At 42.2% G+C, this 26,209-nt stretch overlaps 2 protein-coding genes across 4 annotated transcripts in view; both read left to right on the top strand.

Annotated features, from left to right (window-relative positions):
• LOC147199960 (extracellular serine/threonine protein kinase FAM20C-like) overlaps window positions 1-26,209 on the top strand; it is a 31,107-nt gene that overhangs the window by 3,561 nt on the left and 1,337 nt on the right. The gene's annotated exons all lie outside the window — the stretch shown is intronic.
• Window positions 6-25,990, top strand: dnhd1 (dynein heavy chain domain 1). Of its 3 annotated transcripts, none has more exons than XM_086120339.1 (45): window positions 6-2,409; window positions 2,477-2,680; window positions 2,770-2,982; window positions 4,054-4,176; window positions 4,260-4,463; window positions 4,583-4,693; window positions 5,100-5,253; window positions 5,338-5,592; window positions 5,787-5,927; window positions 6,006-6,114; window positions 6,483-6,700; window positions 6,793-7,036; window positions 7,239-7,396; window positions 7,554-7,679; window positions 7,777-8,053; window positions 8,144-8,268; window positions 8,358-8,556; window positions 8,641-8,732; window positions 8,862-9,045; window positions 9,136-9,261; window positions 9,361-9,458; window positions 9,571-12,589; window positions 12,669-12,759; window positions 12,872-13,031; window positions 13,121-13,403; window positions 13,513-14,929; window positions 15,013-15,100; window positions 15,243-15,354; window positions 15,438-15,624; window positions 15,811-15,913; window positions 16,133-16,261; window positions 16,352-16,543; window positions 17,006-17,425; window positions 17,747-18,170; window positions 18,304-18,411; window positions 19,276-19,452; window positions 19,553-19,731; window positions 20,764-21,750; window positions 21,831-21,999; window positions 22,305-22,385; window positions 22,611-22,830; window positions 22,945-23,036; window positions 23,683-23,829; window positions 24,078-24,694; window positions 25,405-25,990. In XM_086120339.1, exons 1-45 carry the CDS (start codon window positions 2,054-2,056, stop codon window positions 25,774-25,776), a joined length of 13,491 nt encoding a protein of 4,496 aa, XP_085976465.1. In that variant the 5' UTR covers window positions 6-2,053; the 3' UTR covers window positions 25,777-25,990. The 3 variants fall into 3 exon arrangements, with proteins under 3 accessions (XP_085976465.1, XP_085976463.1, XP_085976462.1); XM_086120337.1 differs by having other exon boundaries at window positions 5,097-5,253; window positions 12,672-12,759; XM_086120336.1 differs by having other exon boundaries at window positions 5,097-5,253.

The following is a 26,209-nucleotide window of genomic DNA, read 5'->3' as shown; positions in this document are numbered from 1 at the left end:
TAGGTTCAAGTTTCCATTAATACACTTATAATTTTCACATTATGCATAGTGGGGACCACACATACCAAACAATGGAGGCACTCTCATCAGCATTTTAATATCCTACCCCTCTGAGGTTAAGGGATTACCCCGGCAAAGGAGAAGTGCTCACTGGGAAAGATTTGTGAACAATTAATAAGGAAAAACAGGTCTTTTGTGTACAGTGAAAACGTATTGGATCTTTAGGGTCAGCTCATGAAAAACATACCTTTTGGAATTATGGCCAAAATGTTTAATCGTGGTTTCATCTGAACAGAACACATTTTTTCCCATGTTTTTGGGAAATTGGAGAGAAAATATGGCAGTGAAAGCATATGAACAGTTAAAATTTATGTGGGGTTAATCAGAGGAACTTTAATGCTAATTAAAGTTCACTCATTCAACAACACTTGAATGTCACTATTTCACTTGTTTATTTTACTTTCCAAAAGATTTAGTTGTACAGATTCGCTCACGTTAAGTATGGAAAACATTTTTTAAAAATTTTGGGGCTTACATTATAAAAACCTGACATTTGGAGTGTGTAGACTTTTTATATTCATATGCCAACATGCAACACAAATTGTCAAAAGGTGGTGAATTCAAATGACAGAAAAACAATTGATATCTGTAGTTCTACATTTTGGTTGTTTATGACCATGCATTTCTAAATTGTTTTTTATGACATTGTGAAAATTGACTATAAGTTAGGAACATACTTTGAAGTCTGATATAAAATCAGGAAAGCACATTAGTGAAATTAGCTTTTTAACGTTGTCAAAATCTACCATTACACTTTTCAGCAAAAGTGAGTAAAGAATAATAACAGAATGACTTACATTGATTTGTTGTCTCCCCGACCGTTTCCCCTGGTTTATTTTTGTTTCTCTTTTTCGTGAGAACAAGTCAACATTCAAGTGAAAAAGTTCAATGCCAAAGGTAAAGTCGTTACAATGCAGTGACGTTCAATGTCAAGCGAAGAGCTCCGGATTTTCCAGTGTTACGTGTTACCGTGGTAACCCCTATGCAGGTAAAAAGAAAGCGTCTCATCGCCTGCACTTCGGACCACTTTCATGACGTTATAAACCACAGAAACGACGAATTTGTCCATTTCGCCGTTCTACGTGATCGTCAAAGAACAGCTGTTATATTCAAGGGGTCGCCAAAGTGTAAGTTCTGCCTTTTCTATGATACATTATATTGTTTCATCGGGTAAACACGTCACGAGTGTTCGCTAGCTTTGACCAAACTTTAGCTAGTGTTAATTTTTCTCTTGTTACGTTTAATGATTTAGTTAGTAAAATCCTCCAGAACAAATACATTGACAAAGAAAAAAATTTGACAACTGAAGTACATGTCACATTCACCTGCCCACACTGCTCTTCTCACGAATAATCTTCAATTAGTGCTAGTTCGGTCGATCTTTGAGGGCAAATTTTGACCCATTGACATGTAAGAATAAGGGTGGATATTTTTAACTGAAACTTGCCAACCAATCGGAGAAGGGGGTTTCTTGAGTAGAAGACGAAATGAAAGGGATGAGGAGAGTGTTGAGAATTAATGAAATACTGTTTTCCAATCATTTGAAGTTTTTCTTCATATTTTCTAAAGGCGATATCACACGGAAAAAAATATTCTCAAAAAGGCCACTTTCCAACACAAAAACTAAATTCCTCCAGAACTCAGTGTCTGACTCTCAAAATTCTTGGTGCATTGTACTGAGGTTGAACTGGCCAATCCAACCAGACTCACCAAATCGTATCATGTTGCTTTTGAAATGGTACGAAGCACCACTCATTTTAATATCGGAGTTCATTTTTGCAGAAAAATTTAATGTAACTGAATATTACATTTTTTTTCTTATTTCTCTTATCTGCTGAAGTGGTTGAACACAAGATAGTGTCACTATTAGATGACCAAACTGAAAGTTGTGGATGGCACTTGCTAAATTATGACTAACAATCTTTAATCACTCTGTCCTTCCTTCACAAGATCAGGGAAAAATGTGTCAACACACAGTTGGTGAGCTTTGCTGATGATATTGGCGCAGCTTGTTCGCTGCCACTTCACAGGGAAGAGTCCCACCATGGAACCTCTAAAGCATTCAACAGACTGCGGGAAGCCGAATGCTAAGCCAAAGAAAAAGGAACCCTCTACGGTTGGCAACAGTCAAGCCAGTTTGCCATCACTCTGGCCTGTGCCGTATTCTCCCTCGGCATCCTCGCTGCGCAGGAGCCTTTTTGATCCCGCCGCCATCATCGCTGTTACAGACTCCCCCGTTCCGGTGGCTCAAGCTGGATCAATGAAAGTCTCGACAGAGTCTAGATGGAAGGAAAGACTATCAGGAGCATCTCTATCATGCACGAACCTATCTGATGAAGCAGCAAAGAGGTATGATATAGCGCATGTGATATTCTGAATAATACCAATTCACAAATAATTATAATCACTCATTCAGTTTGACAGATAAAGATGAATTCAGAGTCACCATTAGGGATTTATTCAGTCTTCCCGCCATAATTGTGGGCGCATCCTCTGAAAGTTCTTGTTCTACGGTTGAAGTGCAATTACCAGAGCTAAAATGGACAGAAAAGCTTCCAAAGAAGGCCTCTGCAACATGCACTAACATCTCCGTTAAGACTGCTGATGAAGCGGCACAAAGGTACGAGTGCGATGATAAATAATAAGCTCAATAAAAGTTGAGAAACATTGCTTGATATAATTATTTCCTAATTCCGCATACTGTTTCAGTTTCACAGAGAAAGACGCATCAAGAGTCACAAGAAGGGACTTGTTCAATCTTTCTGCCATTGGTCCGACCGCTTTCCCTGGAAGCCCTCGTGTTGCGGGATCACGGAAAGCCACCGCAGAGATAAAATGGACCGAAAAACCAAGACAGAAGCCCTTGCTATCATGCGCTGACATTCCTGTCACCGTGACTGATGAAGCAGCAGCAGCACAGAAGTACTTTACACATATGATTTACTGTAGATTACAATTTTTTTCTTTGGTATTTCTTGAAAGAGACATATTTAGTACTCTCCCAAGTTGAACTGCAAATGAGCCAGGGCGCACCCTACCCTACAGTATATACAGTACAGCTCAGTGGCAAGTCCGCTTTTCATTACCATGTTTACCAGGAGTGGAAACTTGAGCGTTGATGCCATAGACATACAAGTACTGCATTTAGATGCTGCACCGATTTAATGGATTACAAATCGTTGCGTCCGCCATCTTGTGGCAGTTATTTATCAAATAAGACTGCATGTAATTTTTTACAATCTGAAGAATCAATGCTCTAGATCTCTGACCAGCATAGCCGATCATAAGCACAGAAATTCGGTGTGTGGGAAAGTATGATATAAATTAGCCCCCGCTGTAATGTAAACGTGCGGATAAAATGCACAACGGCTTGCTTCCAGGCACTTTTGCAGAAATAAGCAAATAAGCCTACATGGTAATTTTTTTTTTCTCTCCGGAGATCCCACTCTAGTCCTGGTGCCTTGTTGAGCGCACTTCGCGATAAGCAGCAGCTTGGCAAATATTGAACAATAAATCAAAAAAGAAGCTTCAAGCTCTTATTCCCGGGCGAAGTTCACGTCAAACTAAACATTAAACAAAGAGATTTACACACGCGGTATCTAAAATAGCCTCATCGCTTTTCCTTAGGAAACTCTGTTTAGCTTAATGCTAACAAAGAATGCCAAACGCCATCGACTTGCTAATAATTGACATTGATTGTTATGGTTTTAGAAGCAACTGATGTTTTACCAAACAGTGGAGCAGAACATTTACACAATATACAGTAAAATGATGATTATTATAGTATCTTACCAAGTCATGTAGTGTAGTAGTAGAAGAAGAAGTGTTGTTCTTCGTTTGAAGAACATTCAGCATGAAATCATTGTGCACAAACGGATTAATTCTTAAATTCTGTTCATTTACTCTATATTTTGTCTGAAGTACAATACTATATAGAGTGTCATTTTTCCTTCTTAAAAAAACAAAACAAAACACAATTTTTGTTTGTTTTAGGGCGACTCTTGTTGAGAAGGTTCCCATCACTGGCATGGAGATAGTTCAGTTTTTCCTCAAGGAAAGAGATGTGGGAGAACTAAAGGTGTTTTACTTGAAGGAACAAGAGTGTGACTTGTACAGGTACAGCTTGGCTTTGCTACACCGACTGGTTAGCGCATCAACAGGCAGCATAAAATGTGCGTTTGTTGTCTCTTGTACTCAAGACCCTATGACCTGCGAGTGGTCCCAGTCAGTGAGGCCGGTTCCGAGCACTACGTCTTCACCGTCAGTACAGTGCTGCACGTCACCCAGAGGGGTTACGGAGGACTTGTTTCTTTGGATGAGTGGCACAGGGAGTCGGTGCTCTGGACGGCTTTGCGGGCGATCCCCTTTTTTAGGGATTTCATTCTGCGAAATGCTGTCACTCTGTAAGTGTTCAGATTTACGTCAAAACAACGGGCTTTATTACTGGAGGTACACCTGACTGTGGTGTGTGTTATGCTTGAATACCTAATATTGTGGTCACATTGTTTCTCTTTTCTACTAGGTGGTATAAAAATGTGCGTGAGATTGTTTACAATCGAAGATCTGAGGAAGTGCAGGCTCTCCTGCTAACGAAGATCCCCCAGTACAGAAATGGCCTCCTCCTCTTATCCAGGTCAGTCTCAATTTTCACACTAGGTCGCTTGAATTTTAAGCCTTAAACCATTGCCACGTGGGAAGTACAATTTGGACCTTAACCCCAAAAAAATTCTGATAACCATAAAACCATAAATGGAACTTAAGTGGACCACAGGAAAGAGTATTATCTGCTCAGCACTATTAAGAGTATAGTAATAGTATTTAATAAGAGTTATTTTTAGGAATTATCATCCAAATACACAAGAAGAGGCTCTCATATGCAGCATTTTATCTGAAAGAACAACGACTGACCACTAGTTTAGAAGTCAACCTGTGTCACTTGGCTTTGGTGCTGCTTCTTTTACGCTCTTCTTTTATGCTCCTGAAATCACATGACCTGCCTGTGTTATTACTATGACTAAGAATACACTTTTCTACAGAAGGATAGAAGAACTGAAAGTGACACACTTGCTACCTCTGGATGAGTCAAAAACATACACGCTGTCGGAATTTCAGAGAAGTCTGGTGACCTGTAGGGAAAAAGTTCTAAACAGTCTAAGGCAGCTATCAGAATTACGCATCGGCATCCTTAATAAGGTATTTAAAAAAAAAAAAAACCCAATGTTATTTATTTTAATAATGCCTTTCAAAAGTGGAAATTGTGTTGGAAATTGCCTTCAGGCCAAAGAGAAGAGTTACAAGGTCCTCAAGGAGCTTCAGGAGCACCTCTCCTATGCCGAATTGCCACATCATTGTTGCAAACCCATGCATCTGCATCAGGCTCACCTGACTGAGCTGCGGGGGGACTTGGCACACGCCGACAGCATCCTGCAGAAGTTGGGCAACTTTGCTGCCCTCGTCAATCACCTCATCGTGCAGAGTCTTGTCACCGTCATCCAGAAAAATCTCACATTGTTCCTAAGTAATGTTCTGAAGGTAACGTAAACCTACCCTAAATATTAATCCCACCGAAAACCAGGAGAAACATACTGTACATATACTGTACAATCATTTACATTAAAAAAAGAAACTCGCGACATTCACCAAACAAAAATGTCACATTCTTGTGGCACACTTGATGATTTCGTACAGAGGTTGGGAATCACCATCCTGAATTTTTTTTGTCTTAGAGAGAGTATTCTCACTGCGGCTGCCTCTTCCAAATGGACCTGCGTCTTGTTGCCGGTCGGCTGACTCTCGACCCACCTTTACATTCCTTCCGAGAAACAATCACACAGGCGCTTCTGACTGCCGGCGACTCAATAAGCCAGGTGACATCTATGTTTCCAGAAATAGAAAGCTTTATTAACTGCAAGTCTATGATCGTCTTTGTGACCTTTCTCTGGTAGATGTGTGACACTTGTGGATTTTTCCTGGAGATCAGCAGCGCACACGATTGTCAGGATGAAACATCTGACCTCGACTGTAGTCCATATGCTGGTGTCATAGACACTGAAGGTATCTTTTTAAATCAAAATGGCTCTTGTATTTACAAGTTAAGTACAGCTGAAGTATACTTAAAAATGTATTGGACTTGAACATTTTATCATGTAGTCTACATGTAAAGTGAAATGTTTTAACTGAGTGAATAGCAACAAGCATCATTCTCATATGTGATAATTAATCACACAATGTCCCAACTTCATTTGAATTGGATTGGTATGAAAAGCACGAAACGGCCATAGATATAAAACAATCAAATTAAAATAAATAAATAAATAAAGTGCAGCGGTAACTGAGCGCGCCCTCTTATGGCGATGTCAGCATACACACATGCTTGCAATATCCAAGTTTCTTCCGTTTCTTATTGTGTCTCACCTTCCCAGGTGAGGTAAAGGACGATGATGGAATGCCCACTCTCCTGCGTTATAGCTGTTGTCGTTGGATCAGAGAACAGCGCCCCCTTTGGAAGTCCATGACGACCGTGCAAGGCCACAAAATGCCTTTCTCATACTATCCTCTATCCAAAGAACAACTTGTGTGGTATATCACCACCAATGATGTGGCAATATGCGTCAACACGGAACACTCTGAGCTGATGCAGGTAAGCATTCTATCGCAAGAAAATATCGCCTCTGACGCACAATATCAACACACAATATATCCCTTTTGTTTGTGTCTCTACTATTTGGACAGGCAACAGAGTGTGAGATCCAACGGCTGTTAAAACGTTACACGTGGCTACTGGATGTCCGTGTGTTCATCAGCCAGTGGAGCCCAGCCTCTTTAGAAAACATGAAGGGTCAACCCGCTTCACTGTATCAAGAGCTAATTACGAAGCTGCGCCAGTGGATTGAACAAATGCGCGCTGCCCCCTCGTTTATCTCGACCTCCAACCAGCTATTCATTATCCACTGCACCCAGATAAAGGAAAATCTAGGTAGGCAAATGACACAGAAATTCTGCTCCATACGCATTTGGTGCTAACGTGTACCGACAGATAATGATCATCAGCCTATGCTATTAGGCTCCTGTTCATTACCATGTATGTATGTGGATGCATAAGTTAAGACCTAGTATCTATTAAAGCAGAGGTCTTTGAGGAAACATAACTTTTCCATTCCTTACTGTCTTTTAACCAGGGCAGCAGTTGAGTTTGATAGAGAATGAAGTACAGGAAGAGTTAGTGAAGCAATTGAAACTATGCTCGGAGAGCTTTTTGCAGCATTTGGAGGAATCTCTTGCAACTCTCAGGACTGAACCCAAAGATTTGCATGACTTGCCCAAATATGTTGATGTGGTATGGACTCCCTAATTCCTCTTTTCTTTTTCCTTTCACACCTGCATCACCTTTAATTTCTGGGGTGATAGCAATGAATGAATTAAACATAATTCTGTTCACTATCAAATGTTTTATTGAAAAATGAGAGGTGTTTCAGAGTCAAATGTGTCCTCAGGTGTGGAAGTCAATGAACATGCTGGCTGAGATGCAGAAACGTTTAGAGTACAATTACACCCTCCGGGACAGTATTTGCATTCACTATCGAGAGATGACCAATGAGGAGCTGAATTTGGAGAAAAAGGTTCAAGAAGACAACCAGAACATTGTTTTATATGTTTTTCCATCCAATTTGTACACACGCTGTACTTTGTTAATAATGTTTGTCCTCTTCCATTTAGATGTTGGACATGTGGGATTGCTATAATTCCCACTTGAAGCACGCAGATGGCACCTTGCGTTCCCGCCTCCCCACAGTGGCTACTGCGCTCTACACAATGTTCCCCTGGATGGCTTCCGATTTAAGAAGTATCGTCTGTAATGCTACCTCTGGTCTCTTTCTTGATCCAAGACAAAATGCTGAACATTTGGCCTCTGAATTGAATTATATGAGTTTACGTGTGGGAACTGCCTCCTCCAATCTGGAGCAGCTGTCTAAGACCGGTGATATATTCGAAGGTCAGGAAAAAAAAAGAATCACTATTTTGAAAATGTGTAAAGTAGAACTAATTAGAGTACTGGTTAAAAGTGATGTCATCTCCTCATTAGAAAATCCAGTCGACTTGACTGATCTGACTGACATTCCTAAGCTCATTGCCCGGAAGGAGCTTTGGGACCTCACGGCTCTTTACAGACGATGTTTACATGAATGGAATACGTGCCTGTTCACTGAGGTAAATTTATGCGCCAACCCTCATTTTGTCGACGTTGTAATTGTCCCCGCCCGGTAAAGCTCAGCATTGAAATATTGTCCTTCTGCTAGCTTGCGTTAACGCAAGCTCAAGAGCAAATCGCTCACTGGCAGCAGCAAGTTGCAAAGCTATCACACATCATACCCGCTGGTGACGCAGTGCTCCGGGAGACTTCAGAAACCATTGATGATTTAAGTTGTCGGCTGAAAATCCTGGCCAGGTTTCGGGGCCCAACAATCAAACCGAAACACCGGACCACTTTTTTCAAAGGCCAGTACCTGAATTGCATTGTTGATAATGCTCTGAGATGCGCAGTGTATGTGAAAAGCTAAAAACCTATATTTCATGTGACAGGCCTTGGCTTATGGCATGCTTCCGATACAAATGCAACTCTTGCACAGCTTATTTATCAGCCGTTTGGTCTTCACCAGAAACTGATCAACAAGGTAGGGAAGATGTTGTTGCAGATGCAGTGCAGGAATTTACCAACCCACCAACCTTGCTGTGTGAATGTAAATTCGAAATGATGATCAAACCAATTCTCAAACTCACAGTAAGTCACTGCTGCGTTTCAGATCTGTAGCGATGCTCAAAAGGAGAATTCCATGGAGCAGACGTTTCAGAAAATTCAACAGGCCTGGACAAACCGTATTTTCCAGCTGCAGAACTGTACAGGTCCTTGTTGGCATCTTGCTGATCCACAGATATTGACAAAGAATTCCACTTCTGACGCCTCTTGTGATGCCAAAACTATCATTGGTAAGTTAACAATGTAGCATGTAGCAATGAACATTTCAGGTTTTCTTCATGCATTTGATTGGATTGTTTGTTTTACTTTCCCACAACTAGGCCTAGAATTTCTCTTCTCTGAGATAGAAACGGATTTGATGACGATGACAAACATGCACAGCTCACGGCACAGTGTCGACTTTAGGTCACAAGTAGAAGAGTGGATGCACTTGCTCCAAGAGCTTGGTAAACACGTTACTCTGTAGCTGCAGCTATGGCACAACAAATTGTATTCAACTTAAAAAACGTATATTATAAAAAGTGGTTTCCGCTGTGTCCGTGTAGAGAAGCTGTTGCATTTGTTTGAGATCTATCAGCAAAAATGGATCTTCCTGACGAAGATATTTCAAGAAAGAACCTTGGGTGTTCAAAGATGGGATTTGGTACGTGCAATCATGATTATGAGATAAACCAATATCCATGTTGCTGTCTGAACCTGAATATCTTAAATTCCGTTTAAAGAAAAAAAATATATAACTCTTTCTTTTTTCATAGCTGGCACAATTCCGATCAGTTGATGAGCGTTTCAAGAGCATGATGTGTCACAACTCGGCTCACCCCGATGTGCTGAATCTTGTCCGTCCCAAAACGGGGATAGATACCCCCCACGGCGGCAGCCTTTGCGAAATTCTCCTAAATGAGATATCAACGTTGAATGCTCTTGCTAGCCAGATGGCAAATCGTCTCCATTCTCGCTGCAAATTGTTTCCGAGACTCTACTTCTTGAGTGACCGGGAAGTAGTGGAACTACTATCTTTACAACCAACACCCACCTCTCTGTTACCCTTTGTACGGAAATGTTTTAAAGGGGTACAGTCAATGGATGTGGAGGAAATATCTGGAACTGCGGATGGACAGGATACACTCGACATACAGACGAGGGTACTTGGGGTCTTCGGCAACTTCCAGGAGCACATTATCTTTCTTTCTCCATTGGAACCGAATCACAATCTTTTGATTTGGCTGAGTACGTTTCAGGATCAGCTCAAGTTAACCATGGAAGATCTCCTGATGCAATGCGCCGATGAACGAAAACAACTCGAGCCATCAACTCTAGACGCTTCACATAAAAACATTCGTGGACATGTATTACCAGAGCTTGAAATGACAGCTAAATATCCGCTCCAGTGTCTTCTTGTCGCAGAGGAGACCGTCTGGTGCAATGTCCTTAATCAAGCTTTCCAGGAATCGAGCACCATTAAGATGAGTGCGATTAATGCATTCAACAAGGCACAACTGGCAAATCTTTGCCGGTCCTTACGGGATGCTGTTGCGAGATCAAAAAGCGATGTACAGCTCTCAAAATACACAATGGCGTGCTTGCGTGCTTTAGTGCTCCTTAGAATTCAACATGCAGAGCAACTAACTCAACTAATGCAGGTGCAGTGTCAGCCAGGGTTATCTTTTGAATGGCTGAGTTCTCTCAGGTATTATGTAAACTCGACGGGTCAGAGTCCGAAAGAAACTGATGGTCCAAAATGTTATGTGGACATTTTGGGCCGTAGGATTCCATACGGTTATGAGTATTTTGGTCCAGAAGAATTTGGAATGGTGCATACTCCCTGCACCGATCGAGTGATCATGGGAATTCTCCTCGCCGTGACGAGCTACAGATGTGGATTTGTGAACGGGCCATGCTCTTCGGGAAAGACAAATACAGTGGTCCGTCTCGGGAAAGCATTGGGGAGAAATGTCGTGATGCTGCACTGCTGTCCAAACATGTCTCCTGATATTTTTCAAAAAATGCTCCTTGGTGCTCTTATGACAGGGGCATGGTTTGTTCTTGACTCTGTGGACTTGCTGCCTCAAGGTGTCCAGGCGTCACTGGCACAACAGCTTGAGGACATTTACCAGTCTTTCTTTGGGTTGTCGGTAAAGAGCAAAGACGAGGGAAAGAGTGCCTCGGGTTCTAAAAGCGCATTTCATTCAGAATGCTGCACGGTATTTTCAGGGATAAGCGTTTCTGCTAGCCTCAACTATGGAAGTGTTCTCATATCATCAAAGGAATGCAGCTCGGAGCTTTCACAAAGTTTGCGATTTTCCACAAGACCTGTGGCATTAACCTGTCCCGATCACAGGATCATTGTGGAGATAATGTTGACCTCCTTTGGTTTTAAGGAAGCCAAGTGTTTAAGTCAGCGTCTGGTATCCCTCATCAGCCTCAGCAAGGACTCGCTCTGTCTGCCGGTCTTCCTTACACAAAACCAGAGTAGCCACCTTGTCATTTTGCAAAATATCACATCTGCCTCTAAAAAACTCTTCAAACAATTTGTCCGGCACGAGAGATTTTCTGGTAAGGCCAGACGGTCTTTTGTTATCCGAACTATTCTTAAATCTCCAGAAAATGAACATGATGACGATATTAATGAGGCTCAAGAACAAGCCATTTTCTCTGGCTTATTGGAGGAAATAGCTGTTGTCAAAGCGATTCACTCAGTCTTGTCACCGTTTATGTATGTGTCCACCAAAGCCTCACAGTTTAACTCCATTTTCAAAGAATTGTTTCCTATTGCAAGTCAGCTTCCCTTTATTCAACAATATACTCAGGATGAACCAAACTACGAACTTGAAGAAGCAGTGTCCGAAGAATTAGATCAGCTCCAGTTACACTCTAACGCAGAAACTATTTGCCAGGCTCTGACACTCTACCACACCTTGAGTTTCTCTCGTGCAGTTGTACTTCTTGGGCCCAGCGGAAGTGGAAAAACAACCTGTTACAACGCTCTGGCAGCAGGCCTCACTCGACTTGCAAACAAAACTGGTGAAAATACATCTGATGACAACAAGTTAAAATCGGATACCCCTCAGGCAAAACTACAGACCTCTGTTTCAAAATGGATCTCCATCAACACTGTGGTCCTATTTCCAAACGCCATGTCCCATGAGGAGTTATTTGGTGGATTCTGTGAGAAAACCGGATGGCAAGATGGAGCTGTGACCAAGGCATTGAGAGATTCAGAAAGACACAAGACTGGAAAATTCAAAATGTGCAAAACGGAAGCGCCTAGTCATGAGACCAAAGCAGTGAAATGGCTGGTCATGGATGGAGAGCCACCGGAAAAACCCTGCTGGCTAGATCACTTAAGCACACTGAGTGACCTTGAGAACCCATTTTTAAGCGTACCTTCTGGTGAAACTCTCATACCATCCCAATCACTCTTCAAGTTAATTGTTGAGACCACGGATTTAAGTGATGCAAGCCCCTCCGCAGTGACCCGCTGCAGCCTTATTTACTTTACCGGCACTGATGTTTGGGATTCCGTGTGGAAGAGTGAAATGGATTCTTTCCATATCGGTTTCACTCTGGATCAAGCGACCCTGGAAATGTGGACTCAGCTGTCAGAAGATCTTTTCTCCAGCACTCTCAGTTTGCTGAAGAAGAACAATATTTCGAATAAAGGTCAACCCTCAACGTACGGCCTGGTAGAAATCACATCATGCATTCGAATCCTGCGTGCCCTCTTGGAACATTTTGCCAAGAAACACAAAAACAAAGAAGCCATCGCACAAAAAGGTATTACTACTCGCAAACTTAGAAATATGAAGAGATGTTGATTCCACATGTTTTTTACTGTTGTCACTGATTATTCCAGCAGATATGCCTCCAGGCAGAGATTCCGCTAGAAATCAAGATCTTTTTGTGTTGGCTTATATTTGGGGTTTTGGTGGACATCTCCATCCTCGGTAGGTAATCATTTTTTTGTTTGTGAACTATACAAAGTTCCTCATGTATTTTTGCCACTGACTACAAGTGACACATTTGCTTTTACATATTTTGTCCCTCTTGTTTCAACAGACTCTGGCCTCAATTTGACATTGTTGCCCGCCAAGTACTTTTGGATAGTCGATCTAAAATTGTGGTTCCCCCCCAAGGGACTGTGTTTGAGTTCTTCTTTAATATTGACAACCAGATATACTCTAACAACACCTTATTGACAAAGTCCATCACTCCAAAGGTTTGTAATCGTTTGTCTTTTTTTTTTTCTTATAGGACAGACATTTGACCAAATTGAATACGTAACAAAATATCACCCTCCCTACATAGTACTGGAAGTACACCTGTCTGCTCTCCGTCATGTTGGAGGCCATTCAGCCTGTATTGCTTGCAGGAGAGCCAGGTTCAGGAAAATCGACTGTGTGTAACGCCCTGCTGTGTTTTGATAAGCCACACATTAAAGTACCAGCTAGTTCTATACAGGGTCCCGCAGACTTGCGCCATTTGCTGTGTGGAATTAGCTACCAGAAGAGCTTTCAAAAAACCAAGGGTGTCATGACCAAACAGCCAGGCCTGTTACTTTATGTGGATGACTTGCATGAGACACCACGTGGTGAGTCAGAATCAGTACTGTAAAAAAATATATATATATAAAATCAAATACAATTTAGGCGACAATATTGTTTATTCTCATCATCATTGTCCAATTTTCATTTTGATAGATGTGACTGGGAAGACTTCAAAAATCTTAGAGACGCTACGACAAAGTGTTTCAAAAGGAGGGGTTCTTGCACTTGATTCTGACCACTTCAAGGTGCTCAGTCCGGGAGTCATCACCTACCTGGCTACCTGTTGTGTCTTTGAACTGGACAACCCCCATGCTAGTGTAATATCCTCCAGGCTATCACGTCTGTTCTCCATTTTTGCACTTCCAAGCTTAACCACAGAGTTCATCTTTTCTATTCGTTCGCCTCAGCTTAAGCTCTGGATCAGGGATGTGCCATTTATTCCGAATGTGCTGGGCATGGTGCGTTCTATCATCCATGCAACAGAGAATTTGTATGAAGATGTTTGCAAGAATTTCCAGCCCACGAGACAAAGTCCCCATTTTTTACTCTCCCACCATGATCTGAAGAAGGTGTTTGAGGGGATGTGCTTATGGCAGCCCGTCCTTCCAAAAATAGAGCCGCTAGACCCAAAGTTAAAATCGAAATGTTCCCCGCTCCCTCAAGATCCTTTAGCCATACAGCTCAACATTGTGCATCTTTGGATACATGAGTGCATGCGTACCTTTGGTGATCGAATAAACTCGGAAGACGAAAGGAATAAACTGCAATCACTCATTACCAAGACAGCAACGGCACACTTTACAGTGCAATTGCGAGATGATTCCAACCTCGACGACCTCTTCCCTCCCAGCTCCGCTAGGCTCACTGCAGGATTCGGCACCTCAGACACCCGTACGCCTCGAAGTCCAGCACAAGGACCAAAATCGGTTGCATCGACAGAATCGAATGCCTCAAGTCGGCAAACAAAGTTTCTTCAGCACTTGATGGAAGCGGTGACTAAGCTTACCTATGGCCCGGAGCTTGTTGGGAATCATTTTCCTGTATTCAAACGTAGCTCTTATCAGCCACAAGATCTCAACGTGATGATACAGCACCTATTGGCACACATTGACTTGAAAGACAATGAAATACCAGAAGCCGAGAGGCACTTTGCATTCAAATACGCTGTGCACAGACAAAGGATTTGTCAGATGTTGCATATTTTCAGGGCTCTACTCATACCTGGCGGTCACGGATTGCTCATGGCCTCAGGTAGTGGCACAGGACGTAAAACCACCGTACGTTTGGCGGCCTCCGTTTCAGGCTCCCACCTGATGGAGGTACACGCTGGTAATGAGAGTGAATTGAATAGGATTTTAAAACAAGCTGGGAATCGAACCCGGGTTTATGAAATTAACACCATCATTCTGGTTCATGAGAATATAAGCTCCTCTGTCAGAGAAGAGCTCTTGGTGGCCCTCAGGTCCTACCCGGGGCTCTACACAGACCAGGAGCTGGCCAAGCTTGTTTCAAGGGTGACCGCGGTGTATAAAACAAAAAGATTCCTTTTGGACAGCTGGATTTTTGACAAGTAAGGAGAAAGTATTGCATTGCACAGTTTATACTCATTTCTACTCTGACCTAAACATGTGACCTCTGGTTGTGTTAATATAGGTACTTGTGTCAGAACCTCAGAGACGTGCACGTATTCATTTTGATGCCTGCCGTTGTTTCCGCCAACAGTGGAAACAATCAATACAAGGTTTTTGGATTGCTTACGCTTGTTTTATTTTTAATGTAAATGTGCAATAAGCTGCATCGTGTCTTGCTAGCACGACGAACATATTATGGGTTCTTATAAAAGCTACCTAATGGTATTTACAGTCTAACTCTTTGTCACCTAGGCACAAATGAACAAGGCTCTGGGCCTCTGCTGTGTGGAGATGTACCAGCCTTGGTTCAATCGGTCTTTGGCAGAAGCTGCTGCTCACTGCCTGAAAAATATTTATCACAATTGTAAGTTAAGACTGCAAAAATCTTTTTATTTCTATTCAATGGCAACGATGGTAAGATAACTATGGTTTTCCCCTTCAATTCAGTGAAAATACAAGGCTCACAAGATGGCCTGGCCGTCGCTATGGCAGGAATCCACCAGTCTGCATATCAATACGCTTCTGTTCATCTGATGGCACAGCCTTTCAGCCCTTACACATTTATGGCCTTCATTTCCCACTTTGGTTACCTCTGCAAAGTTATGCTCAGTGAATTGGAGAGCCGATCCAAAAGGTAGTGAGTTTCCTCATTTTACTCTTCCAAATATTCTGCCTTTGTCTTGTGCTGTCTTAATCTAATAGGGACTTTTATAAGACCCCGGCGGTTAGCATTGATGCTAGTCCTGAATAATTTTTTTTGGTATTTGTTGTGATCGGTAAAAATAAGTGCTCCGCTATGATGAATATTTTATTTCAATAGACTTAACACTGGTCTGTCTCATTTGGATGCACTGGACAACACTGCCATGAAGTACAAGCAAGAGTTAATGAGGATGCAGGGAATAGTTGCTGAGATACAGCAGGTAGAGTATTTACACTTCTAACCATAACTGGATACATTATATCAACTCCAGCGCAGAAGTTGAATGTGGTGCATATTGTCTCATCTCCGTTTAAAATAAAAAAAAAATAATTAATATTAATTCATATTTACAATTAGTCTGTGTTTCTCCTGTCATATCACATTTTCAATACTGGATTGGTATTCAGCTTGTGCTCCCCTCGCCTTTATCTTGTTTCAGCGTGTGGATGAGCTCCTTGGAGCCATAAATGACCAGAAGACTTTGCTTCATAAAGCTGAAAAGAATCGTGCTAAACAGGAGAGAAAAATACAAATCCTGGAAGACCGCATTGCTGAATCTGAGAACGAGGTGAACACATGAAATATCTGTTTCCAAGAGCTCAATGATGACACAATGCCAGTTCATAAAGTAGTGATCATTTTCACTCATTCTTCCCAGCTGAGCCCCTTTTTCCAGGCAGCACTCGATGTGCTCCATAGTCTGGATCCGTTAGACCTCGAGGAGGTGCGTCACTACCGAGATCCACCTGATGGGGTGGTGCTCGTGATGGATGCCGTTCTTTTGCTCTTTGATCGACCATCTGGCTGGGCCAATGCAAAAAAACTCTTTGGACAATGCAACCTGTATAAGGTATCTTTTAAAAGCATTAACCATGAATAGATTCTACTAATTTGCCATATTTGACACATGATGGATTCATTATATTTGAAAACGATACTACAGTTGTGCCTCCCAAGGTTGAATACATGGATACGGACATTTTACCATTGGAAGTGATGAAAATTCAATGAATCGGTTTCAGGGTAAAAAAAAAAAAATCTATTTACAGTGACATTTTTAACAAACATGAATGTGCATGAATACAATTAAGCATTATAAAATTTAAACAACATTATTTGCCCTCATTGTGAGCTCTGGTGAAATGCAGTCACACATGACAGCGTTTTGAATGCTGAAGAATTTTTGAGGCCCCTAAATTGTGGGCAAATTCGCAAAAGTAGAAAACCTACACCCTCTAAATGTATTTTAATTGCAGATGGTCTTTCTTTGGCTTAACACTTTGCAATTCTTCTTTTTTTTTTTTAAACCCAGTGCCTGGAAACATTTGACTTCTATAGCCTTACGGACATACAAATGCTACAACTTGGTGAGTTAATTCAAAACCCCCTGTTTGTGCCGGAGTGCATCCGTGAGGTCAGCAACGCCTGCGAGACTCTCTGCCGCTGGATCCTTGCTGTCAACAATTGTGGCTCGAGGAGATACCAACTGATGGTCAGAAAGCAGCTTGACTTAATGCTTGTAAGGGCACAAGATCAACTTGAGCAGATCAAAGATTACATGGGGGAAATACACCGTTGCCTCGAAGAGCTCGGTGTTCAGCTCCAGCCGGTGCAGGAATTGCTGGATGAGCAACTCGTGCTTCTACACAAAGCTGAGTGCCTGGAGAGAAATGCGGCTAATGCTGTGAAACTCTTGTTGAAACACACAAGAGTGTGGAGGGCTGAAGCTCAGGTAACACTGAAAATACACAAATATAGCATCTTAGACCATTTCCATTAAAAAAATAAATGGCATAGAAATAATTTGTTCTGGGGAAAAATGCACCCAAAGTGCACGTGTACGTGAACATGAGATGAGGACTCTCTCTTACCTTTACTTACAAAGCACGTGACTCGTCGAGATGTATCAGTTCAACATACAGTACATCCTTGACGCCAATTCCTGTTTAATCAGGGCTTTAGTGGCGTCTTCATTAAAAGGTGCAACTCAATACTCGGGTCAAATTGGTATCTGTTACTGTGCTGTAATTTTTTTTTTTTTTGCCTACTTCAGGATGCACAGTTGCAGAGACAATGCTTACCAGGAGACGCCATGGTCCTAGCCGCCATCATCTCATATTTAGGCCCCTTTGCAGCTGATGTACGCACCGAATTGCTGAGCAAATGGAAGGTGTTGTGCCAGATAGGAATTATCGATGCAAATCCCACGGACCCCAGAAGTTCCCTGTTCACGTCCTCTGACCCGGCAACTGCTCAGCCAATGTCGGGTTTTCCCGTCACTCTGTCCGAGACGCTGCAGCCTCTCCTGTGTCGGGTGTTGGGTGTGAAAGACTGGCCGCCTCATGAGACGGCGACCACCAGATTGGTGCTGAAGTTGATGCTGTGGGGCTGCAGGAGGAATTGGGTTAAGTACTGGCCTCTACTGGCTGACACCAAGCATCATCTGGAGATCAATTCTAAAAATGGGGTCATTACAGGTTCGTGTCTTGTCGGTCACAAGTTGGTAGCGTGCTTGTTTCGGTTGCTTTTGCCCATTCGAGACCATTACAGGTCAGGATGGGATCAGAAATTGAAATGCTACTGAAGAAACACGTTTTGCCGATTTTACAGGCGAAACAGGAGACGATGTGAGTCTTGGGAAGGAGTTTGAGTGTGACATAGTGGTTTGTGCTGATGATCCAAAGCTCATGTGCCACTTGGACCTGGCTGCTGAGAAAGGTAACTTAAACCGAGAACTGCAATCATCGCACAGAAGAACCACTCAATTTGAAAGGCCATGAAATTTTACAATTGGGAATTCGACCAAAACTCTGGATTTCCAAATGTCAGAAGTCAAACTGTCATTATCCCTGACATCTGGAATAAAACTTATGACGTCTAGAAACACGAAATACGTCTCCATCCGGGCTGTTTAGTCAGATATAGCTAAGTCGACCATAGGCGGGGCAATTTTATTTGTAGAGCGCCATTTCTACACAAGACAAACAAAAAATATTGTGCTTTACTGACGCAGATACATAATTAAAATTAAGATTAAATGAAAAGATAAAGATTCCGTACGATGAACACACTGGTTATCTTTTTAATTTCATTTTTTTTCTCTGGGGAAAAAAATGTTTTAAAACAAACATGTTTAAGGTTGACCGGTATTCAAGAACGGAATGCGTTCAAACTCAAATGTTCCATATTTGGAGTTGCCGGGTGAATCTCAATAAATGTGAATATATGGGAATTCATTTCACTATTTTAATTCAAAAAGTGAAGCTTATGCTGAGACCGAGACAAGACCGAGTAAAAATGCCTTCTCTTCGGAGATGAGACAGTCACCCTTGAAAAGTGCTCTCGAGACCGAGACGGGTTTCGAGAAGTGCAACAGAAAACCAAATTCACCACCTCCTCAAGAAATTAGAATATTACATTAACTATTAAACAGATTTTAAATGTGTCACTTAAGTCGGGCGTATCATAAATTGAATGAATCTGTGTAACGTAAATTCCACTTTATGAATTAAACGAATGAATCAAATGACATTTTGGATGATACTCTTTGAGAGGCACCTACATATCCTGTTTTTATTGCAGGCTTGAAAATCCTGGTTACTCACATAGAGCGAGTATCAGTAAGTCCAGAGTTTCTCGCTACTTTGGCCCGCCCTGCTGCGAGTCGCCCCCCAGGGTCAAAACCTACTGCCCACCAGACCCACCCACAGTTCTGCCTCTTACTCAGCACCCACTATCCTGCCCGACTTCTCAGCAGTGGTAGGAAGCAACAACTGGAGAGTTCTCTTCTTCCGGGAAAACATGGATTTTGAAATAGACCCCATGAAGCGAGAGCTAATTGTGCTTTCTTCCTGCTCAGCCATCCATCCATCCGTGCTGGCTCAGGTGGATGTGGTTGACCTCTCGCCAAGCTCAGATCAGATCCAGGAACTCATGCTGACTCAGCTACTGCAGTCGGAGTGCAAAGTGCTGCTGATTCAACACCTGCGGATGCAGAATGACAAGCAGCTGCTGCAGAAGAAGCTGGTGACGGAGGAGGTGAGTCAGGCAGGCGTTGACCTCTCACTACTTCAAGTCATTGGTTCCCTCATTATATGGTGGCATCACTCACGTTTGTATCCTTTCTGCCTGTCGCTATCATTTGGCAGCATTGAGCTGAATCAGTTCCTGCTTGAACGAGCTAATTATACAATTACGCACACTCAGATTTAGATAGCGGTACAATCAAATTTGCGCTCTTCCCAATTTCTGAGTTTAGACTGGCAGTTACTCCAAATCAAACAAACTAACAAAATACATAAATAAGTACCGGTAATCATTAAAAAAAAAGAAAAGTATTTCATACATAACTCCTATGTGAGTAACTGAAGATCCTGTTCCTTGCCTGTTATCGTTTGACATTTTAAAAAATTCAATAAAGTAATACATTTAATGGGCTGTCCATGAAACATACTTGTTTTTTTATTATAAATAATGAATGAAAAATGGTAATTAAACATTCTTGGATAGAAATTCAAGATTACTTTTCAAGTTAAATTATTACTCAATTAATTCTAATTAAATTAACTACACCAGTCAACACCAAATTTTAATTTGATTTAAAAAATGTTGAAATGTTTTTGAGATATCTTCCTTTTTGTGATTAAATTTGACAAATAGATTTAGCCAAGGCATTTCAGAATTTTTTTACATTATTATTATTAATATTATACAAGTATAAAAAAGAACTTGCTGTGGATCTCAAAAGTCCACCCCTTTTCAAATGGCATGTTTTTGTGCTGAAACCAAGACCAACATAAATCATTTCAAAACTTTTTCCACAATTCAACCTGTAACCTGTACAGTTCATTAAAAAAACAAAACGAAATATTCATGACAGGGGAAGAAACAAACAACTCAAATAATGTGGTTGCACAAATGTGCACACTTTGGGGATGCGGCTGTGTTCAGAATTATGAAATCACATTAAATGGGAGTCAGCGCACAAATGCCACACCATATTAAAATGAATTTCAATTTTTATCGTGAATTAAATTACATGTAACTTGACAATACTCCGTCTTTTTGTAGGACTCTGTGATGGACTCAGTCCTGCAGTCCGACACCACACGAATGCAAGCGCCCGAGTTCCTCACCCAAGTGGCTGAGGTTCAAGAATCAATGTCTTACGTCCAGACTGAGTTGCAGCTGGTTGATGAGAGGAAAGAGTTCCTCGAGCCCCTGCTGGCTGCTCCCCAGCAGTTGATAAAGCTGGCTTGGCTCTTCTACCAGGCTTTGCAGGAGCTGTCCCGCCTCTCCCCTGCCTATTACTTTCCATTATCCGCCTTTATGGCAGTGATGCAGGAGGCCTTCGCTGAGAAGGCGAGTAGGCTTGTGTCATATGGCACCGGGAAGGTGATGGGAGGAGTAATACCGGAGATACGGAACAAGATGGTGGCAAAATTGATGTTCTACTACCGGCCATGTCTCTTTCGAAGCCACGGTGCTGTTTTCAAGCTGTTGGTGACTTTGGCTGTGATGCACACCAACCAACTCTGCTCTTTACCGGAGAGGACAGCTTTCTTATTGGGATTCAAAGATATTCTTGTTCCTCCAGCTCTACATTCCCCAAAGGACAATCGAATATCCCCTGAGGGTGACTCTGACCTCCTCGTTTTAGAAAGGATCCCAGACTTTACAGACTTGACCGCTTCTCTGACCTCCTCGCGCAATGAGTGGCAAGATTACCTGCGCTTGCCTTCCACCGTCATATTGGAACCGGTTCCCTGCGGATCTCACCGCCATCTGTCCTTGATGCAGCGCGCTCTCCTTTTGAAGACCTTGCACCCGCACTCCACAGAAGAGCTCGCTGAGGCCATGGCGGCCTGCCAGTTCCGCATACCTCGCAACCCATCAGTGCCTCACTGCGGGAACCCAGGGGCTCTTTACAAATTTCTTGTGGAGCACAAGGGACCCATCATCCTAACATGGCCTTGTCCATCCAAAGATAAGTGGACAAGCATTAATCCTCTCCACTTAGTGAAGCTCTTGGCCTCCAAGGCCACAGAAACAAAGGAGGTAAGGATAACGGGGTTTCATGGGATATATATCATTGACGTATTATTTTTTTTTTTAAATAATCAATAATTGCGGTCCAGGTGAAAGTCATTTTTGCTGGAGGACTTTGTGACCAAGACTTCATCATCTACACTCTGGAAAAAATAGTCCGAGACGGTCACTGGTTGGTTTTTAATAACTGTCACCTGGTGGAGCATTGGGATGCTAAACTCGTGGCACGTTTCAATCAGCTGTTTTCCCCTTTTGGAGGTAAGAGTGTTACGTCGGATAATGGAAATTGGATCAGTGCGACCGCTATAAAGCAGTCAGGGACAGAAAAACGGCTTGCCAGATGGCCATTTTACAATGCTGCTTATGTCAATCGGCGAGCCATGAACAAGGAAATGATGTGCTTACCAAAAAAAAAAAAAAAAACTCCACAAACCTGCCTAAATGCTGATTGACCTCACGTCTTTCTGAATCATACCTTTAACGAAATCGAAAACCCCCCAACTTTTTATTGACTCTTGGCAGACCCTCTCGGCTAATTGAACTCTGCCTCTTAATTTCCACAGCAACAAAGCACGTACATATTCCTCATCCAGACTTCCGAGTGTGGTTTCTAACTGAAGAAACTACTCAGTCCTTCCTACCCGGTAGGTTTTCTAATTTATCACTTCTCCCCTTGTGGTGATCTTAATGAATTTTTTTAACATGAGAGACCACCAGACATCAAGTGGAAAAAACGGCAAATGTATGCGGCGTAAAGATTTTTGTTCCTCTGTGTATACATTGTACCTCATTTCTTTTGTCGCCACATTTGAAGAGATACTTGCCTCTGTTGTTATAATGATTATGTACCTGGTGTAAATTTCATCCAGCATCAGTGCGATTGCATGGCCTGCCTCTGGCTTGTGACTCCTCCTGGACCGTGAAAGAAGAGTTGAGCTGCTCCTTACAATATTTGTCATCCGTCGCTCAGTATCACTCGGAAAACCTGGCCGACAGCACGCAACTCCTTCTGCGCTGCGCAACTTTCCACTCTGTGTTGGTACAGAGAGAGGCCTACAAATACTTGGGCCAGGCCAGAATCTACGGCTGGTGAGTCAAAACATGTTGTGACTAAAGTTGGTGATGATAAACGTTACAGTGCATTTGAAAATACAGAAATCTTCAAGATTTGTTTGTTTTTTCTTCACTCATTTCGACATGGAGGAGCCAGTCAGATCTTCTAGCTTTGGCGGACGTACTCATTTCTTCCGCCAGTCTGTGCCACGACAAGAGAAAAGCTTTGCAGTACATTGCAGGTAATGCAACATGGGCATGAAGTTGAGCCAGGGGACATATTATGGTAAATCATTTTTTAGGAGTCAGTGTGTGTGAGAGTATTTTATTTGATTGTGTGAAAGTATTACAGCAGTGTAGAAATCGCTTGCATGTGACGTCACTTGCGCTTTGTATTTTTCCGCTCGCCGTCTTGGGTGGATAGCATTCGACTGGACTGTTCATTTGATCACAAAACACGCTTCTCGGCTGTTCTTAAAATGATGTGCTGTTGCTGCCTCGTTGGGTGTCATCATGCCAAGAGTGAAAAAGGTTGAAATTCCGTGTGTATTGGAGCATTTTAGTAGTAAGTGTGAGAGCTTTCACTTGTGTGTGTGATAGTGTTTCAGTTGTGTGTGTGGGCGAAATTAATTTCAGTCGTGGGAGTGAAAGGATTTTTCTATCAGAAGTATATGCGACGGGGGGGATCTGAAATTTCTGTCCGACTGAGCGTTTCAGTAATGCATGCAAGTGAAAAAAATTGTGTAGTGTGCATATGAGAGCATTTAAGTTGAGTGTATGAATTATGAAATATGTCCCTCATGACCTTTCACTCCAAGCTGTATTGAAAGTTGACTCACTGTGATGGTTTAAGCATGTTTATTTTCATTTTAATTTTGACATTTCCAGTCCACCTTGTGCATGGCGGCCATGTTTTGGAGTCTGTGGATTCAGAGGTGTTGCAGAACACTGCAGAAACCTGCTTCAGCGCTGCACCACCTCTGGCCAGCGGGCCACACATGCTCGCCAATGTCATCATCAGCACTGAGCTACGAGGTAACGTGACACAGTTTGTAATTATTCTCTCAAGTCGAGGAGAAGAATGTTTTGCATGATAGCATTAGCAACTGCGCTAGCATACACAGTGCGTCTGTGTCAGTCAACTAGGGCTGGGCACTACGGCCTGAAAATAAAATATTTGTTTATTTTCACAATAATCCATGATTCGTTTTTCACCTCTTTGCGCATAGCAAAAGAAAATGACAGTTACATGATTCAAAAGTTTTGCTTTTTCATGCCCTTAGATTTTGACAAAATCCAGCGAATATTGCTGCCGCAGCTGCTGCGTGGCGTGGACATCAGCGAGCCTCTCCTGTTGGGTTTCAGTGCTGATGTGGAAGCTGAAATAGTAAAAATCAACAGTCACAATCTGAACAAGATGCTCCAGGCCTCCCAGACTCCTCAAGGGCTCGCCTCATGTTCTCGCAGCGGGCTGGCGATGCTGCCGGAACTTAGCCAGGCTACAGAGCGTCTGCGTGCGCTGCAGGATTACCTCACACACCAAAACGAAATCCGATCAAGAAACTCCGGAGCTGTTTTCCAGAGTCCCCTTTATGACTTCCTTCTGGCCGAGTGGCATGAGCTGAGCGGCTCGGTGTCCTCACTGCTCTCTCGGCTCCAACAGCCACTTCGATACGTGACGGCGACCTTCCTGTCCCTGCCCACGCTCACTGCATTGTCGCGCATACAGAGACGGGCGGAGCTGCTCAGCGCTTATCTGTGGCGCGACAACAATTTGGCACCTCGCGCCGCCTACCGACTGTCTGCTTTTGCCAATGCCAAGGGCTTTCTGGTGGCACTGAGGAGAAAGGCCGCTCAAGTGCATCATAAGTACATCAGTGATATCGCTCTGCAGATCGAGGTAATGCATCGCTGGGGAACACAATTTTTGTTGAGTTAGGTTTGATCGCTGTTTTTAATTCATCCAAAACTGATCTCAGTTTTTCTCTTAACATGTTTTTGAGGTGTATGATCCCTGTTTTCTAGGTGGGGAAAAAAGAAACAAGTGTGTATATATGTAAATAAAACACTCAAGTTTCTCATTCGCCGATTATTCTGTTTTGTTTTATTTTATTTATTTTTTTTTTACATTGCCGTCCTGCGAGAAAAAAAAATTGATGCGTTATACTTATTCTTTTTTTTGGTTGCAATTGTGGTATCAGTGCCCCAGATTTAGTTTTGATCAGTATAAAAATTTAACTCAATGCCTTTTTTTCCCTGAATTGTTCCTGAGTGATACTGATGGTTAAAATCGCAAGGCATTTTCCATGAAAAAAAAAGTCATTTAAAATTGAGAAATTAGGTACAAAAATACGTATTTCCCCATGTGCAATGAATCTATCATGTTTTAGTTTTACTTTTTTGAATTGATCTATGAAATAAATGATCATCTCTGATTTTCTGTTTCATTAAAATTAGTTAGTTCTTTCAATAGAAAAATAAGGAAAGCGTTTGAAAATAGGTTACATCTCTACCGTGGTCATCTCAGCCCTGATATATATTTTTCCTGCCTAAATGTAGCATCACTGACTTTTCACCACTGAGAGGATAACCGTCTTCTCATCCGTCCAGGTTCGTGACGATCCATTATTCACCCCACGTCCAAAAGATATAGTGGACTTGTGTGACCTGGAACTAAGAGGAGCATCGTGGGACGTGCACAGGACAGCCTTACAGAACTCGCTCTCTCCACAGCCCTGCCCCATGCCTCTCATTTGCATCAGGGCACAAGTGAAAGATGCACACTTTCCGCGTCCCCTGAGCGCCGATCAAGTTTATCATTGCCCGATTTATTTGGAGGATTTGGACACTGGAGAGGAAGGGCGAGATGACTTTAGCATTGTCACAACGGTTCCGCTTCCTAGCGAGTTAGAGCCTTCCTTATGTAGTTTACGGAAGGTTCGGCTAGTGAGCAGGCTTTGTGATGCCGAGGTTTGTTCTTAGCCTTTTACGCAGAGATCCCGTAACAAAGCGGAAAACTACGCTCTTTTACAGTGGCGAGTGATACAACATTGAAGTGTGCAACTGAAATCCTTTTTTTTTTTTTGTACAAAATTATTGACACACAAATGTGTGTATGTGCTGTTGGACTACAAGCTCTTCAGAATATATTCATCCATGTTGCTTTTTCATTAAAAAGGTTCTCTAGTCATAATGATAGCTGACAACCATTTTGTTTGATTTATTACAAAACAGCATCGGCAACATCATACTTCTTATTGGACTGTCGTATATTTGAATCTGAAAATGTCATGCTATTACTCATTCTAATAATGATTGATAACACGTTGCTCCCTTTGTCAGACTATTAATCATCTTAGGCTGGACTATGAGACCTTTTCAACTTTACAAGTTGGAGGTAGACTTTCAACCTTCT

Source organism: Hippocampus guttulatus, chromosome 9, assembly GCF_054856545.1.
Source record: "Hippocampus guttulatus isolate MCC_2025c chromosome 9, RoL_Hgut_1.0, whole genome shotgun sequence".
NCBI lineage: Eukaryota > Metazoa > Chordata > Actinopteri > Syngnathiformes > Syngnathidae > Hippocampus > Hippocampus guttulatus.
The sequence above is the reverse complement of the archived record's forward strand: the minus strand, read 5'-3'. Positions and strand labels throughout refer to the sequence as shown.

What these genes read in the sequence shown, in the direction of transcription:
- dnhd1 (XM_086120336.1), top strand. Translation starts at nt 2,054, where the DNA reads ATGATATTGGCGCAGCTTGTTCGCTGCCACTTCACAGGGAAGAGTCCC. An exon ending in TGGTGTCATAGACACTGAAG is followed by an intron (nt 6,115 to 6,482) that starts GTATCTTTTTAA and finishes TCACCTTCCCAG; the next exon opens with GTGAGGTAAAGGACGATGAT. An exon ending in GCACTTGCTCCAAGAGCTTG is followed by an intron (nt 9,262 to 9,360) that starts GTAAACACGTTA and finishes GTGTCCGTGTAG; the next exon opens with AGAAGCTGTTGCATTTGTTT.